The 15,320-nt window shown below is 43.1% G+C and overlaps 2 protein-coding genes across 2 annotated transcripts; one reads left to right on the top strand and one right to left on the bottom strand.

Moving 5' to 3' along the window:
• Nucleotides 1-2,685: 2,685 nt before the first annotated feature.
• LOC311124613 (cocaine- and amphetamine-regulated transcript protein-like) lies at nt 2,686-3,444 on the top strand (the record flags this gene model as incomplete). Its single annotated transcript, XM_084198728.1, has 3 exons — nt 2,686-2,820; nt 2,968-3,051; nt 3,337-3,444. The coding sequence occupies 3 exons, from the start codon at nt 2,686-2,688 to the stop codon at nt 3,442-3,444; spliced, it is 327 nt and encodes a 108-aa protein (XP_084054854.1).
• A 1,687-nt stretch (nt 3,445-5,131) lies between these two features.
• Nucleotides 5,132-15,076, bottom strand: LOC311124612 (rab GTPase-activating protein 1-like). The gene is made up of 8 exons (XM_084198727.1): nt 13,468-15,076; nt 10,423-10,494; nt 9,984-10,094; nt 9,109-9,213; nt 8,555-8,638; nt 8,397-8,468; nt 7,956-8,222; nt 5,132-6,014 (listed from the first exon to the last, which is right to left on the bottom strand). Exons 1-8 carry the CDS (start codon nt 13,576-13,578, stop codon nt 5,781-5,783), a joined length of 1,056 nt encoding a protein of 351 aa, XP_084054853.1. The 5' UTR covers nt 13,579-15,076; the 3' UTR covers nt 5,132-5,780.
• Between the last annotated feature and the right edge of the window lie 244 nt (nt 15,077-15,320).

Raw genomic sequence — 15,320 nt, 5'->3', positions numbered from 1 at the left:
AATGACTAACTGTAAAGAAAAACCACTAGCCTACAGTAACAGGAATGACTAACTGTAAAGAAAAACCACTATCCTACAGTAACAGGAATTGGAAACTGACTCACCTGTAAGACTGCAACTGATGTGCTGTGTCTTTACTCCGTCGAGGCAAACAACAACAGTGTCAAGTAAATCATTCACTTCAGGTCATAAACTAATATATTTAATCAATAATTGTCTTCAAAATATTAGGCATGAAGTCCACCAGCAACCAATGAACAGCAACCAATGCTACTTTGATATCAGAACATTCTCAAGTGTCTTTTTTCGTGAAAGGTAAAATCTTTGTTCAACCACAGGATTTCAAAGTTCAGGTAGTGTGGGATTCCATCTAGTTATGGTATAATGTCAGCATTGGCATGGCTTGGTCGCCCTTTGACCAATCAGAATGCTTGGTCTAAACGATACATTTTATTACATTCAACAAAAGATAACAACGAATGGTCCTCCTTAACCGGTTGTCTGCATTGTGCCTCTACATACCTGGTATCTGTCCTGAACTATGGTATGAAAGACACCTGGTAGGAAAGACAAGCAATAAATAGCATACTAAGGCTACATTCTACTGGTTTTCCACATACCTCAGAGAGAGAAACTCCTGCTTTGAAATAGACTAGAGGAAAAACTCTGGGCCCCAGTTCTGAGACAGAAAAGACAGAAAGAAAAACTCTGGGCCCCAGTTCTGGGACAGAAAAGACAGAAAGAAAAACTCTGGGCCCCAGTTCTGGGACAGAAAAGACAAAGAAAAACTCTGGACCCCAGTTCTGGGACAGAAAATACAGAAAGAAAAACTCTGGGCCCCAGTTCTGGGACAGAAAAGACAGAAAGAAAAACTCTGGGCCCCAGTTCTGGGACAGAAAAGACTGAAAGCTAAAGCTGGAACATACTGTACCTCAAGCTTGCCATGAGGCCGAAATGGCCCAATTCTAACCTTTGTGCCTAGTACTGTAGTTAAATAGGCTTCTAGATGTGGATTTATAGGCTAAATGACTAAATGAGTCAAATACTATCCTACAGTAACGGGAATTGGAAACTGAGTCACCTGCAAGGTTGCAACTGATGTGTTGTGTCTTTACACTGTCGAGGCAAACAACAACACTGTCAGCATAAATTAGGATAGGCTACATGCCAGTGACTGTCAGACAAATCTTGGCAGTATGGATTTATGACATCAAGTAAATAAGTCACTTCAGGTCATAAGCTAATATAGTTCACCAATAATTATGTATTCAAAGTATTAGGCATGAAATCCACCAACAACCAACGAACATCAGTAAATATTGGATTAGTTCCAATGATATTAGCAGGTGCTGATATCTGAAAAGAATCCTGTTCAGACAAATAGAACACACACACACACACACACACACACACACAAAAGTACACATGCACAAATGCCCACACAACACAGCTGTCTTCATATCTGACTTATCTTTATTTTCTAGTGTTGACTACTTTGGTTCAGCTGGGTTGCACTGGATCAAAAGGTTAACTTTAAAGGCCCAGTGCAGTCAACATTCAGTTTTTCCTGTGTTTTATATCATATTGTACCATGGGTGCAACTTTCACTGGGGGGGGGGGGGGGACGACATGTCCTGCCCACATTCTGTCCCCCCCCCAGTTTTATCATTGGAATGTGATACGAAACGAGGCTGGGTGTGCTTTAGGACCATGTGGACGCCTCCGAGCGGTCGGGTAGGCTGTTTGGAGTGTTTATCAGACTTGATAAAAACACAAATATAAGAATTATTATTATTATGTCCCCCCCATTTCTAAAACCAAAGTTGCGCCCCTGTATTGTACAACAACAGCTGATGAAACGATCAGCGTTATTTCCTGATAGTTGCTGGTTGAAAATATAATCTACACAGGACCTTCTAATCAGCAGGTTTGCATGGGCGGGAGTTTCAGCTTTCCATGGTGACATCACAATGCGGTAAATTGATTAATAGACAAAGAGAGTTCCAAACTTCTCTGCCAATAACAGCTAGTTTTCAGTTTTCCCCTCCCCACTTAAACCACTCCCAAGCAGAATTCTTGCTTGAGAAATAGTCTTGTGTGTGTGCGTGTGCGTGTGCGTGCGAGAGAGAGCGAGAGCGAGAGAGAGAGAGAGAGAGAGAGAGAGAGAGAGAGAGAGAGAGAGACGTGTGTTCTTTAAGTGGTCTGATGAGATTAGCCTGTGATGTAGAGTCTCAGGCCTGCTCACTGTGTACACAGGTATCCTGGACCAAATGACCAAATGAGAGGTTAGGCATACACACACACCCAAGAGGAAATTGGATGCTGATTAAAGATTGGTCTCAACAGCCAGGGGCTGTGACCTGTGATTATTGGAAAGAGGTGAACAGAGGTGTTCTATCAGACAACGCCTCCCCATCACATCATCCTCTGGCGCGTGTATGTGCGTGTGACGCTCTCCGGTCAGTGGTTACCTCTGTCGCTCGGCTCATGTCAGTGGTCATACATATTACAGTGGTCATACATATTACAGTAGCTGTATGATGTCAGCAAACTCTATAAAATCAAGCCCCCGCGTCTATCACCCCGAATTATAGCCCACTTCACCCGCCCAGTGTTCACCAAGCCCCTGCTAACCACCTGCAGAGGCTCCGCTGTATCTCCATCCCTTCTGATTGTTTCAGCACCATGGCCAGCGTTCTACTGCTCTTCCTCGCCGCCTCCTGCTGCACGTGTCTCTGTCTCGCTGAAGGCGACACCTCATTGGAGTTTGAGACTCGCGCTCTAGAGTTCCCCCACAAATCGCAAGAAGAGAAGGATCTGGTAAGTTTTAATTTTTTTATGTTTGTGAAGTTGTTTGGTTTGTGCGTTTGTCAGTGTGTTAGTTTAGCCTATGCATCCCTCTCTTTTTACTTGTTTTCTAGCTATATCTATATCTGCCCATCGTTTTTGTTTTTCTCTGTCATGTAGATTGAAGCTTTGCAAGAGGTTCTGGAGAAACTGAAGAACAAACAGATGCCGTTATCAGAGAAGAAGCTCGGCTGGCTGCCGTCGGTAAGAATAGACATGGTCAACCATTTTAAAGTGGTTAAAGTCCTATTATCAACCGTTTTTGAAGTAGTTAACCTGTCTGTGTCAGGCATTTTATTTCTTCATTGAGTCTAGCCTTATATTGCGTGTTTTTCTATATAGTTTAGGAGTTGCTAGGATTAATCTGGTTCTGGGAAGTCCGACGTAGATGTGTCAGAATCAAATAGTATGGAGACAGATGCCACACCATCATCATCATCATCATCATCATCATCAAATTAAAAAAATTAACTGTTTGTTTGTTTTCAGTGTGACGCGGGCGAGCAGTGCGCTGTTCGCAAGGGTGCACGTGTCGGAACGCTGTGCGGGTGTCCGCGTGGGACGACCTGCAACTTCTATGTTCTTAAGTGTTTGTAAGAAGAGGAGAGGAGAAAAGGATAAACAGCGAAATAGGAGAGAGAGAACAGAAGCTTTTGCCTCATTCAGCGGAGCACATTCAGATTGTGGAACGTTGTATTGTATGTTGAACAAACATGTCTCTATCTGACATGTAGAGTAAATAGGAATCGTGTCAGCTTTACTTTCAGTATGTTGCCCCCTCCTGTCCTGAACGTGACCCTAGTGTGTGTAATGGGGGGTTTGTTGTCTAACATAAAAGTAGTATCCCAAATAACAATCTATTCCCTATAATGCACTATTTTGGCCAGAATCCTATGTGTCAGTCCTATGTTGCTCTGGTCAAAAGTATTGCACTTTATAGGGAATAGAGTGTCATTTAAGACGCAGCTCAACTTGTTCCCTTCATCTGTGCTCCATTCTGTCTCGTCTATTTTGACTAAGTACAAAGAAATTCAATGTGATTAATAAAGTCCTTGTTTATAAGATGATTTACAGTTTTATTTATCGCTTTGGTGCAATTTTCACAAGTAGGCAATGTGGTACATTTTTACTACTCTTTGTACAAAACTCAAAACAGATCATCAAAAAGGCAGTTGTTTCAAAACTTTAAGCAGATTTTCAATTGACTAAGTACAACACACAAAATCATAGTCTCATTTTCACCAAACTTAATCAGTGTTTCATCTAGAAATATGTTTCACATTGCAATACATGTTCGTATAACGTAATTGCCTTTCACAATATAATGCTAACTTTTTATATGATTTTCTTCTCTTTTGTTAACATACATTTTACTATTACTTGATATTATATTTCTTATTATTATTATTATAATATTATTATTACTTAATCAGACTGATCTAAATTGATAATCAGTTACATGTTTGGTAAACCTATACCTTACACAACTAGCTCTCACAGTCTCACTTCAGAATTAGACGTTCATCCATGTTTCACAAACGTCAAATTTCGAAGTTGTTTGCGAACGTCAAATTTCAAGGTATTTAAGGTTCAGTTTTGGGATAGGCTGGAAACAATCTCAAAAACAACTTTCTATTGCTGGATTTGAACTTCCAACCTTTGGAATCAGAGGCAGATGCTTACGAAAACCGAAACCTACTTGAAGGTAACAGTGCTCACTGTTGCCCCTAGTGGCCGGTTTCCACGTCATCTCACGACATCCTCAGACATGGATGGATGTCGAATACTGACTTGTATCACGGGTGACCTGGCTGACTTTACATGTGAACTGGTTTGTCTACTACAGATTTCGAGAACTACTTAATGAAAATGTATGTCTGTAAAGTAGAAACATAAAAAGTATGATATATACTCGAATGTACTACTATGATGATGACTATTATGATTTTACTTCACAGTAAGATTGAAAAATATCTGATATTGACAAGATCAGAGACGTACTATTATGTAACAAATCAAATCACAATCAAATCAAAACATGTATTTACAACGAAAGGTTTTGAATGTAAGACTGGGTGCATTAAAAGTGTTAACAGTTTGGAGTTTTGTTCTAAGAGTTTAGAAAATTCACCACATTTTTTTGTTAGATTTTTATAATCATGTGTCTGTCTGGAAGTTGGTGTGTGTGTGTGTGTGTGTGTGTGTGTGTGTGTGTTTGCATTTGCATGTGTGTGCATGCAGAAAGGAGTGTTAGCACTGGAAAGTACAGTTTGATAATTGGATTCAGTTATTCACACGTTTTATGAAAGGGACAACCCAACGCAGCCAAAGTAATACATAAAACACACATAATACTCCTGTACAAGAAAATATTGAAAGTAAAAAATTACACAAACAAATAAAACCAAAATAGGGACTAGAATGCAGAAACAAACAGTCACCAAGAGACATATATAATCATTCCAATACATATATGTATACCCTTGTAATGATGTCATGTCATAGTATTGTGAGGACAGAGGTAGAGTTACGAGATAAGTGGTTTGGGGTCATGAAGTCTACATTCCTTATGTCAAGGTAGATTAGTGATGTTTAGGATAGCATGAGTGATGAGCAGGATAGTGACTTGGGGTAAAGAGTGATGAACATCAAAGACAGGGAGTGCCCATGGAGACTTACCAGATGTATGACAGGAAGAGGGTAATAGAAGGTATATAAGGTAGAGTGTTTCCTTTGTTCAAGTTAGTTCAACTGACGAAGGGCAAAGCCATGTCCGTTTGTTAGATGAACCTACGAGCTCATGATCCAATAAATACTTGGTATAAAATCTCCACAGAATGTCTAAGTAAATTCTTGCATCTTGAACTTCTCAACATCATAATAACCCTCAATCTGTCCTCTTGCTGTCTCTCCCCCTCCTTTCCATCTCTCTGTCAGACGTCTCCCCCCCGGGCCTCCCTGGGGGCCCATGACAGTCTCCTGGAACTCCAGGCTGAGAGGGGAAGGCCATGGAGAGAACGCCCCATCGCCGAGGCTCTCCCCCTGGGTAGGCTGCTGCTCTGCAGGCCCCCTCCGGCTGACCGTATGGAGCTCACAGTCTTACTGAGCCAGCTGTTCCTAGCTGTCTGGAGATCACGTTGCAGCACCCCCTTCTGGTGCTCTAGCTCCTACACAGGGGACAACACAACACATCATATATCACTATGGAGTGTGTACTGTGCACATAAAAGTGTGTACTGTGCATTAAGGAGTATGTACTATGAAGTACAGTGGGGAGAACAAGTATTTGATACACTGCCGATTTTGCAGGTTCTCCTACTTACAAAGCATGTAGAGGTCTGTAATTTTTTATCATAGGTACACTTCAACTGTGAGAGACGGAATCAAAAATCCAGAAAATCACATTGTATGATTTTTAAGTGATTCATTTATATTTTATTGCATGAAGTATTTGATACATCAGAAAAGCAGAACTAAATATTTGGTACAGAAACCTTTGTTTGCAATTACAGAGATCATATGTTTCCTGTAGGTCTTGACCAGGTTTGCACACACTGCAGCAGGGATTTTGGCCCACTCCTCCATACAGACCTTCTCCAGATCCTTCAGGTTTCAGGGCTGTCGCTGGGCAATACAGACCTTCAGCTCCCTCCAAAGATTTTCTATTGGGTTCAGGTCTGGAGACTGGCTAGGCCACTCCAGGACCTTGAGATGCTTCTTACGGAGCCACTCCTTTGTTGCCCTGACTGTGTGTTTCGGGTCGTTGTCATGCTGGAAGACCCAGCCACGACCCATCTTCAATGCTCTTACTGAGGGAAGGAGGTTGTTGGCCAAGATCTCGCGATACATGGCCCCATCCATCCTCCCCTCAATACGGTGCAGTCGTCCTGTCCCCTTTGCAGAAAAGCATCCCCAAAGAATGATGTTTCCACCTCCATGCTTCACGGTTGGGATGGTGTTCTTGGGGTTGTACTCATCCTTCTTCTTCCTCCAAACACAGCGAGTGGAGTTTAGACCAAAAAGCTCTATTTTTGTCTCATCAGACCACATGACCTTCTCCCATTCCTCCTCTGGATCATCCAGATGGTCATTGGCAAACTTCAGACGGGCCTGGACATGCGCTGGCTTGAGCAGGGGGACCTTGCGTGCGCTGCAGGATTTTAATCCATGACGGCGTTGTGTGTTACTAATGGTTTTCTTTGAGACTGTGGTCCCAGCTCTCTTCAGGTCATTGACCAGGTCCTGCCATGTAGTTCTGGGCTGATCCCTCACCTTCCTCATGATCATTGATGCCCCACGAGGTGAGATCTTGCATGGAGCCCCAGACTGAGGGTGATTGACCGTCATCTTGAACTTCTTCCATTTTCTAATAATTGCGCCAACAGTTGTTGCCTTCTCACCAAGCTGCTTGCCTATTGTCCTGTAGCCCATCCCAGCCTTGTGCAGGTCTACAATTTCATCCCTGATGTCCTTACACAGCTCTCTGGTCTTGGCCATTGTGGAGAGGTTGGAGTCTGTTTGATTGAGTGTGTGGACAGGTGTCTTTTATACAGGTAACAAGTTCAAACAGGTGCAGTTAATACAGGTAATGAGTGGAGAACAGGAGGGCTTCTTAAAGAAAAACTAACAGGTCTGTGAGTGCCGGAATTCTTACTGGTTGGTAGGTGATCAAATACTTATGTCATGCAATAAAATGCAAATGAATTACTTAAAAATCATACAATGTGATTTTCTGTATTTTTGTTTTAGATTCCGTCTCTCACAGTTGAAGTGTACCTATGATAACAATTACAGACCTCTACATGCTTTGTATGTAGGAAAACCTGCAAAATCGGCAGTGTATCAAATACTTGTTCTCCCCACTGTATGTACTGTGAACATGTGCAATATGAAGTGTGTAGTGTACACTCTGAAGTGTGTAGTGTGCACTCTGAAGTGTGTAGTGTACACTCTGAAGTGTGTAGTGTGCACTATGAAGTGTGTAATGTACACTATGAAGTGTGTAGTGTGCACTATGAAGTGTGCAGTGTACACTCTAAAGTGTGTAGTGTACACTATGAAGTGTGTAGTGTACACTCTGAAGTGTGTAGTGTATGCTATAAGCTGACCTGGATCTTGCACTTGGCCTCCACCATCTGTAGTTTAGTCTGGGCCAGCTCCTTCTCCAGCTCTGTGACCTGGCCACTCAGACACACCTTCTCCTGGTCTTGTTCCCTGCTACCAGTAGTCTGCTGGTCTTGTTCTGTTTCCTGGTCTCTCTGCTGGTCTGGTTCTCTGGTGCTGATACTTCTCTGGTCCGGGGCTGTGGAACCGGAGCCTTCCATGATAGGAGAATCTAGAGCCTGTCGGCAGCGAGAACACGCCAGCACAGCATTCTGAGAGAGGAAGGAGAGGGGTGGGAGGGGTGTGACAAGAGAAAGTTCAAAAGTGTTTTATCATGAACATGCAGAGTGAGGGGTGATATCCATACAGAACCAATTACATCATTAAACTGTGTGATTGTCAAACTGTGACATCATCAGATGGTGCCATACAGTATTCATCCTCACCCTGAGTTTGTCCAGGTCCTCTTGATGTGCTGCCTGCTGTCTCTCCACCTGACTGGTCAGCTGGGAACAGATCTGACAGACAGAGGGAACAACATAGTATTATGATTGTGTGTGTTTGTGTGTGTGTGTGTGTGTGTGTGTGTGCGTGCGTGTTGCACCTGTTTGTAGTCTGAGATGATGCCTGAGCTCCTCTTCACCTCTGGATCGGCTTTGTCCAGCTCTTTCCTTAACACCTCCTTCAACTGTGAAACGGTAAATAGATGTCCATACATGGAATTAAATATTTCATTATTACCCATTAATAGAATACAATATTACATTATTACCATAAATAGAATACAATATTACATTATTACCATAAATAGAATACAATATTACATTATTACCATAAATAGAATACAATATTACATTATTACCATAAATAGAATGCAATATTACATTATTACCATAAATAGAATACAATATTACATTATTACCCATTAATAGAATACAATATTACATTATTACCATAAATAGAATACAATATTACATTATTAGCATAAATAGAATACAATATTACATTATTACCATTAATAGAATACAATATTACATTATTACCATAAATAGAATGCAATATTACATTATTACCATAAATAGAATACAATATTACATTATTACCATACATGGAAGTATGTAAACATACAGGACGGATGGATAGAATAGAAGAGATTACCTGAGCAGCCTCCTCCTCCTTCCCTCTTTTCTCTACCTCCGCGTCCTTCAATCTCTTTCTGGTCTTCAGCAGCTCTTTGGTCAGCTCATCCACTCTGTCCTCCGCCTGTGGGTACACCAACACACTCAGATGTCTGTCTGTCTGTCTGTCTGTCTGTCTGTCTGTCTGTCTGTCTGTCTGTCTGTCTCTCTCTCTCTCTCTCTCTCTCTCTCTCTCTCTCTCTCTCTCTCTGTCTGTCTGTCTGTCTGTCTGTCTGTCTGTCTGTCTGTCTGTCTGTCTGTCTGTCTGTCTGTCTGTCTGTCTGTCTGTCTGTCTGTCTGTCTGTCTGTCTGTCTGTCTGTCTGTCTGTCTGTCTGTCTGTCTGTCTGTCTGTCTGTCTGTCTGTCCGTCCGTCTGTCTGTCTGTCCGTCCGTCTGTCTGTCTGTCTGTCTACACAAGTGCCTATGGAGATAGGGGCCAGGGGAGTATCTAGGAGGTAGGCGCTAGATTAGATTACATTCTTAGAAAAAAAGGTGCTATCTAGAACATTAAACAGGAGAAGCCTTTGAATAACTATTTTTGGTCCAGGTAGAACCCTTTTGCGTTCCATGTAAAACCCTTTTCACCTGGAACCAAAAAGGGTTCTCCTGTGGGGACAGCCGAAAAACGTTTTTGGAACTCTTTTTTCTAAGAGTGTAGAAAATGTTATTGTCCATAGGGAAAGTGCAAATGAGGTAGGAGGCTAGGGGAAGTGCCTACAGTTAGAGGGCTGGGGGAGTGCCTAGGAGGTAGGGGGCTAGGGGGAGTGACTAGGACGTAGGGGGCTAGGGGGAGTGACTAGGAAGTAGGGGGCTAAGGGTTCATGTGGGGTTGATGTGGGTAGTTGAGTGGTGTACCTGGTCCAGTTCGGTCCTCAGGGAGATCTTGCTGGTGATCAGTCTGTGGGCCAGAACATCATTCTCCTGCTCCAGACGGACACTGGCCAGCTGCAGCTGACAGTTCTCCCTCTGCAGGAACACACAGAACAGAGAACACAAAGTTAGGTTCTACCGCCATAGAACGCACAGAACATGGAACACAGTTAGGTTCTCCCTATAGATTGCTCTAGAATGTGGAACAAACAGTCCGGTGGATTTGAGGGTAAAGAGAGAGAGTGCTGGTTTTGGGTGTAAGGGAGGTGCATGGTGGTGCTACCTGTTTAGGTGGGGAGGGGAGTAGTGATAGTGGGTGGGGTTCTGCTGTACCTGGTATCTGTGTATTGTTGGGTGGTGGGGTAGAGGTGGGAGGGAGGGGTTAGGTTTAATACGTATCATAGTGCTAACGGTTTGGTCCTACCTGGTATCTGTCTATGTGGTCATTCTGTTGTTGCGGCTGGTTCTCTCTCAGCTTGGCCTTCTTACTGGGAACCTGTAGAACAGCAACAGTCAAGGTTGAGTGAGAAAAAGGTCCACAGGCTCATCATACATAAACAGCAACCAAGTTTGATTGAGAGAAAGTTATATCACACAAACAGAGATGGAGTGATATGAAGTCTGAGTGACAGGAATCTAACTGATCCAGACAGAGAGAGAGAGAGAGAGAGAGAGAGAGAGAGAGAGAGAGAGAGAGAGAGAGAGAGAGAGAGAGAGAGAGAGAGAGAGAGAGAGAGAGAGAGAGAGAGAGAAAACAAATATACACTACCAGTCAAAAGTTTGGACACACCTACTCATTCAAGGATTTTTCTTTATTTTTTACTATTTTTTACATTGTAGAATAATAGTGAAGACATCAAAACTATGAAATAACACATATGGAATTGCTTTTTGGGAACCAAAAAAGTGTTAAACAAATCAAAATATATTTAGTAGCCACCCTTTGCCTTGATGACAGCTTTGCACACTCTTGGCATTCTCTCAACCAGCTTCATGAGGTAGTCACCTGGAATGCATTTCAATTAACAGGTGTGCCTTGTTAAAAGTTAATTTGTGGAATTTCTTTACTTCTTAATGCGTTTGAGCCAATCAGTTGTGTTGTGACAAGGTGTGGGGGGGGGAAGATACAGAAGATAGCCCTATTTGGTAAAAGACCTAGTCCATATTATGGCAAGAACAGCTCAAATAAGCAAAGAGAAATGACAGTCCATCATTACTTTAAGACATGAAGGTCAGTCAATATGGAAACTTTCAAGAACTTTGAAAGATTCTTCAAGTGCAGTCGCAAAAGCAATCAAGCACTATGATGAAACTGGCTCTCATGAGGACCGCCACAGGAATGGAAGACCCAGAATTACCTCTGCTGCAGAGGATAAGTTCATTAGAGTTACCAGCCTCAGAAATTGCAGCCCAAATAAATGCTTCACAGAGTTCAAGTAACAGACACATCTCAACATCAACTGTTCAGAGGGGACTGTGTGAATCAGGCCTTCATGGTCAAATTGCTGCAAAGAAACCACTACTAAAGGAAACCAATAAGAAGAAGAGACCTGCATGGGACAAGAAAAACGAGCAATGGACATTAGACCGGTGGAAATTTGTCCTTTGGTCTGTAGTCCAAATTTGAGATTTTTGGTTCCAACCGCCGTGTCTTTGTGAGACGCTTTGTGGGTGAACGGATGATCTCTGCATGTGTATTTCCCACTGTAAATCATGGAGGAGGAGGTGTTATGGTGTGGGGGTGCTTTGCTGGTGACACTGTCTTTGATTTATTTAGAATTCAAGGCACACTTAACCAGCATGGGCTACCACAGCATTCTGCAGCGATACGCCATCCCATCTGGTTTGGGGTTAGTAGGACAATCATTTGTTTTTCAACAGGACAATGACCCAACACACCTCCAGGCTGTGTAAGGGCTATTTTACCAAGAAGGAGAGTGATGGAGTGCTGCATCAGATGACCTGGCCTTCACAATCCCCCGACCTCAACCCAATTGAGATGGTTTGGGATGAGTCGGACCGCAGAGTGAAGGAAATGCAGACAACAAGTGTTCAGCATATGTGGGAACTCCTTCAAGACTGTTGGAAAAGCATTCCAGGTAAAGCTGGTTGAGAGAATGCCAAGAGTGTGCAAAGCTATCATCAAGGCAAAGGGTGGCTATTTAAAGAATCTCAATTATAAAATATATTTTGATTTGTTTAACCCTTTTTTGTTTACTACATGATTCCATATGTGTTATTTCATAGTTTTGATGTCTTCACTATTATTCTACAATGTAAAAATAAAGAAAAACCCTTGAATGAGTAGGTGTGTCCAAACTTTTGACTGGTAGTGTAATTACTTGACACATTGGAAATAATTTACAAAAAAACAGAGCAAACTAGAATTATATTTGGCCCTAAACAGAGAGTACAGAGTGGCAGAATACCTGACCCAAAATTAAGGAAATCTTTGACTATGTACAGACTCAGTGAGCATTGCCTTGCTATTGAGAGAAGAGAAGACACTTCCTAAGCTCCTTCCAAATATATGACCAAATTAGAGACACGCATTTCCCTCAGATTACACAGACACACAAAGAATTCGAAAACAAATCCAATTTTGATAAACTCCCATATCTATTTGGTGAAAAAACACAGTGTGCAATCACAGCAGCAAGATTTGTGACCTGTTTCCACAAGAAAAGGGCAACCAGTGAAGAACAAAGTCCATCGTAAATACAACCCATATTTATGTTGATTTATTTTCCCTTTTGTACTTTAACTATTTGCACTTTGTTCCAACACTGTATATAGACATAATATGACATTTAAAATGTCTCTGTTATTTTGGAACTTGTGTGAGTGTAATATTTACTTTTTATTGTTTATTTCACTTTTGTTCATCCGTTTCACTTGCTTTGGCAATGTAAACATATGTTTCCCATGCCAAGAAAGGCCCTTGAATTGAATTAAGAGAGAGAGAGAGAGAAGAGCGAGAGAGAAGAGCGAGAGAGAGAGAACGCATGGAAGAAAATCATTTTCATATGTAACAGTCACACCTCCTAAAAAGATAACAACAGGTTCAATCTTTACACCTGGTGCAAATGCTTAGTAACCCTGGTCCTTGTTGTGAATGTCATCCTTTAGAGCAGGGGAGATGGTACAAGAGTTTAGTCTGCATGGCCAATAGAGGGCTGTCCTATAGATACTGCAGTATAGGATTGTTGTTCTTATTGTTGTTGTTGTTTTTGTATGACCACATGCTCTACGACACAGCAGCAATTGTGTTATGGTTGTATAATGGTTGTGGTCTTACCGTGTGTTTGGGTATGGTTGTGTTATGGTTGTGGTCTTACCATGTGTTTGGCTATGGTTGTGTTATGGTTGTGGTCTTACCATGTGTTTGGCAATGGTTGTGTTATGGTTGTGGTCTTACCGTGTGTTTGGCTATGGTTGTGTTATGGTTGTATAATGCTTGTGATCTTACCGTGTGTTTGGGTATAGACTCGGCCATCAGGCAGGCGAGTATCTCCTCCTCGGCCATCTGGTCTACGATGTGGACGTCAAACGCCACCCTGATAGACACTTCTTCCATCATCCTGACACACACACACACACACACACACAGCTGGAGGATGCAGGTCTCTACTCTCAGGTAAGTGAACCCCAGTAGGAGAGAGAAGCTCCAATTAATTAGTTGGTCAGAATTCCAACAGGTGTTCCAGTCAGACAGGTAAACTCCTTCACACAGGTAAACTCCAGTAGCAGAGAGAAGCGCTTGTTGATACACATCTGAGCTCCCTCTAACAGGTACTGAGCTCCCTCTAACAGGTGCTGAGCTCCCTCTAACAGGTACTGAGCTCCCTCTAACAGGTACTGAGCTCCCTCTAACAGGTACTGAGCTCCCTCTAACAGGTACTGAGCTCCCTCTAACAGGTACTGAGCTCCCTCTAACAGGTACTGAGCTCCCTCTAACGGGTACTGAGCTCCCTCTAACAGGTACTGAGCTCCCTCTAACAGGTACTGAGCTCCCTCTAACAGGTACTGAGCTCCCTCTAACAGGTAATGAGCTCCCTCTAACAGGTACTGAGCTCCCTCTAACAGGTACTGAGCTCCCTCTAACAGGTACTGAGCTCCCTCTAACAGGTACTGAGCTCCCTCTAACAGGTACTGAGCTCCCTCTAACAGGTGCTGAGCTCCCTCTAACAGGTACTGAGCTCCCTCTAACAGGTGCTGAGCTCCCTCTAACAGGTACTGAGCTCCCTCTAACAGGTACTGAGCCCCCTCTAACAGGTACTGAGCTCCCTCTAACAGGTACTGAGCTCCCTCTAACAGGTACTGAGCTCCCTCTAACAGGTACTGAGCTCCCTCTAACAGGTACTGAGCTCCCTCTAACAGGTACTGAGCTCCCTCTAACAGGTGCTGAGCTCCCTCTAACAGGTACTGAGCTCCCTCTAACAGGTACTGAGCTCCCTCTAACAGGTACTGAGCTCCCTCTAACAGGTACTGAGCTCCCTCTAACAGGTACTGAGCTCCCTCTAACAGGTACTGAGCTCCCTCTAACAGGTGCTGAGCTCCCTCTAACAGGTACTGAGCTCCCTCTAACAGGTGCTGAGCTCCCTCTAACAGGTACTGAGCTCCCTCTAACAGGTACTGAGCTCCCTCTAACAGGTACTGAGCTCCCTCTAACAGGTACTGAGCTCCCTCTAACAGGTGCTGAGCTCCCTCTAACAGGTACTGAGCTCCCTCTAACAGGTGCTGAGCTCCCTCTAACAGGTGAATTCCAACAGATGAGAGGAGGTAGTAACTCCCAGTCAGTCAGATATACACAGGTCAACACCCGGAGACAGCTTAACTCCAGCAGGTATGAGACGGTACCTTTGAAAAACCTGGTGAGCTTCGGCAACAGGTGAAAGCCAGGTAAATTACCTCAGGTAAGAAACAGGGAAAGTCTGCTATAGCTAAAACCCAGGTAGTCCAAAGGTAGTCCAAGGTCATAGTCCAACATGTGTATGAAACACACATAGACACAAACACACTCCAGCTAGCAGGCAGGTACAGCAGTGGACTACACACACACAGAAACACATACATATGAAGAGTGACAGGTTTGACAGGGTTTATATATATGAGGTGTGTGTGACAGAGGCACACCTACTGCTGTCCTCCCCGCTCTCATTCTCTCACCCTCCTCTTAGTCCCTCTCTATTGCTCCCCTGTAAAGAGATTCACACTTCTCCAACCTGAAACCCCCCAACCCAGTCAACACACACATATTCATGATGCCCTGGTGTTGTCAACTGAGAGGTTCATGCTGTTCTATGCCTGGTATTTAGGATA

The sequence above is a fragment of the Coregonus lavaretus genome (genome assembly GCF_964263955.1).
Source record: "Coregonus lavaretus genome assembly, contig: HAP1_SCAFFOLD_1874, whole genome shotgun sequence".
Lineage (NCBI taxonomy): Eukaryota > Metazoa > Chordata > Actinopteri > Salmoniformes > Salmonidae > Coregonus > Coregonus lavaretus.
The sequence above is the reverse complement of the archived record's forward strand: the minus strand, read 5'-3'. Positions and strand labels throughout refer to the sequence as shown.

Coding starts and splice junctions, on each gene's coding strand:
- LOC311124612 (XM_084198727.1), bottom strand. CDS start 13,578: ATGATGGAAGAAGTGTCTATCAGGGTGGCGTTTGACGTCCACATCGTA. Junction 9,214..9,983: donor TGAGGACCGAACTGGACCAG/GTACACCACTCA, acceptor GTGTACCCACAG/GCGGAGGACAGAGTGGATGA. Junction 6,015..7,955: donor AGGCCAAGTGCAAGATCCAG/GTCAGCTTATAG, acceptor TCCCCTGTGTAG/GAGCTAGAGCACCAGAAGGG.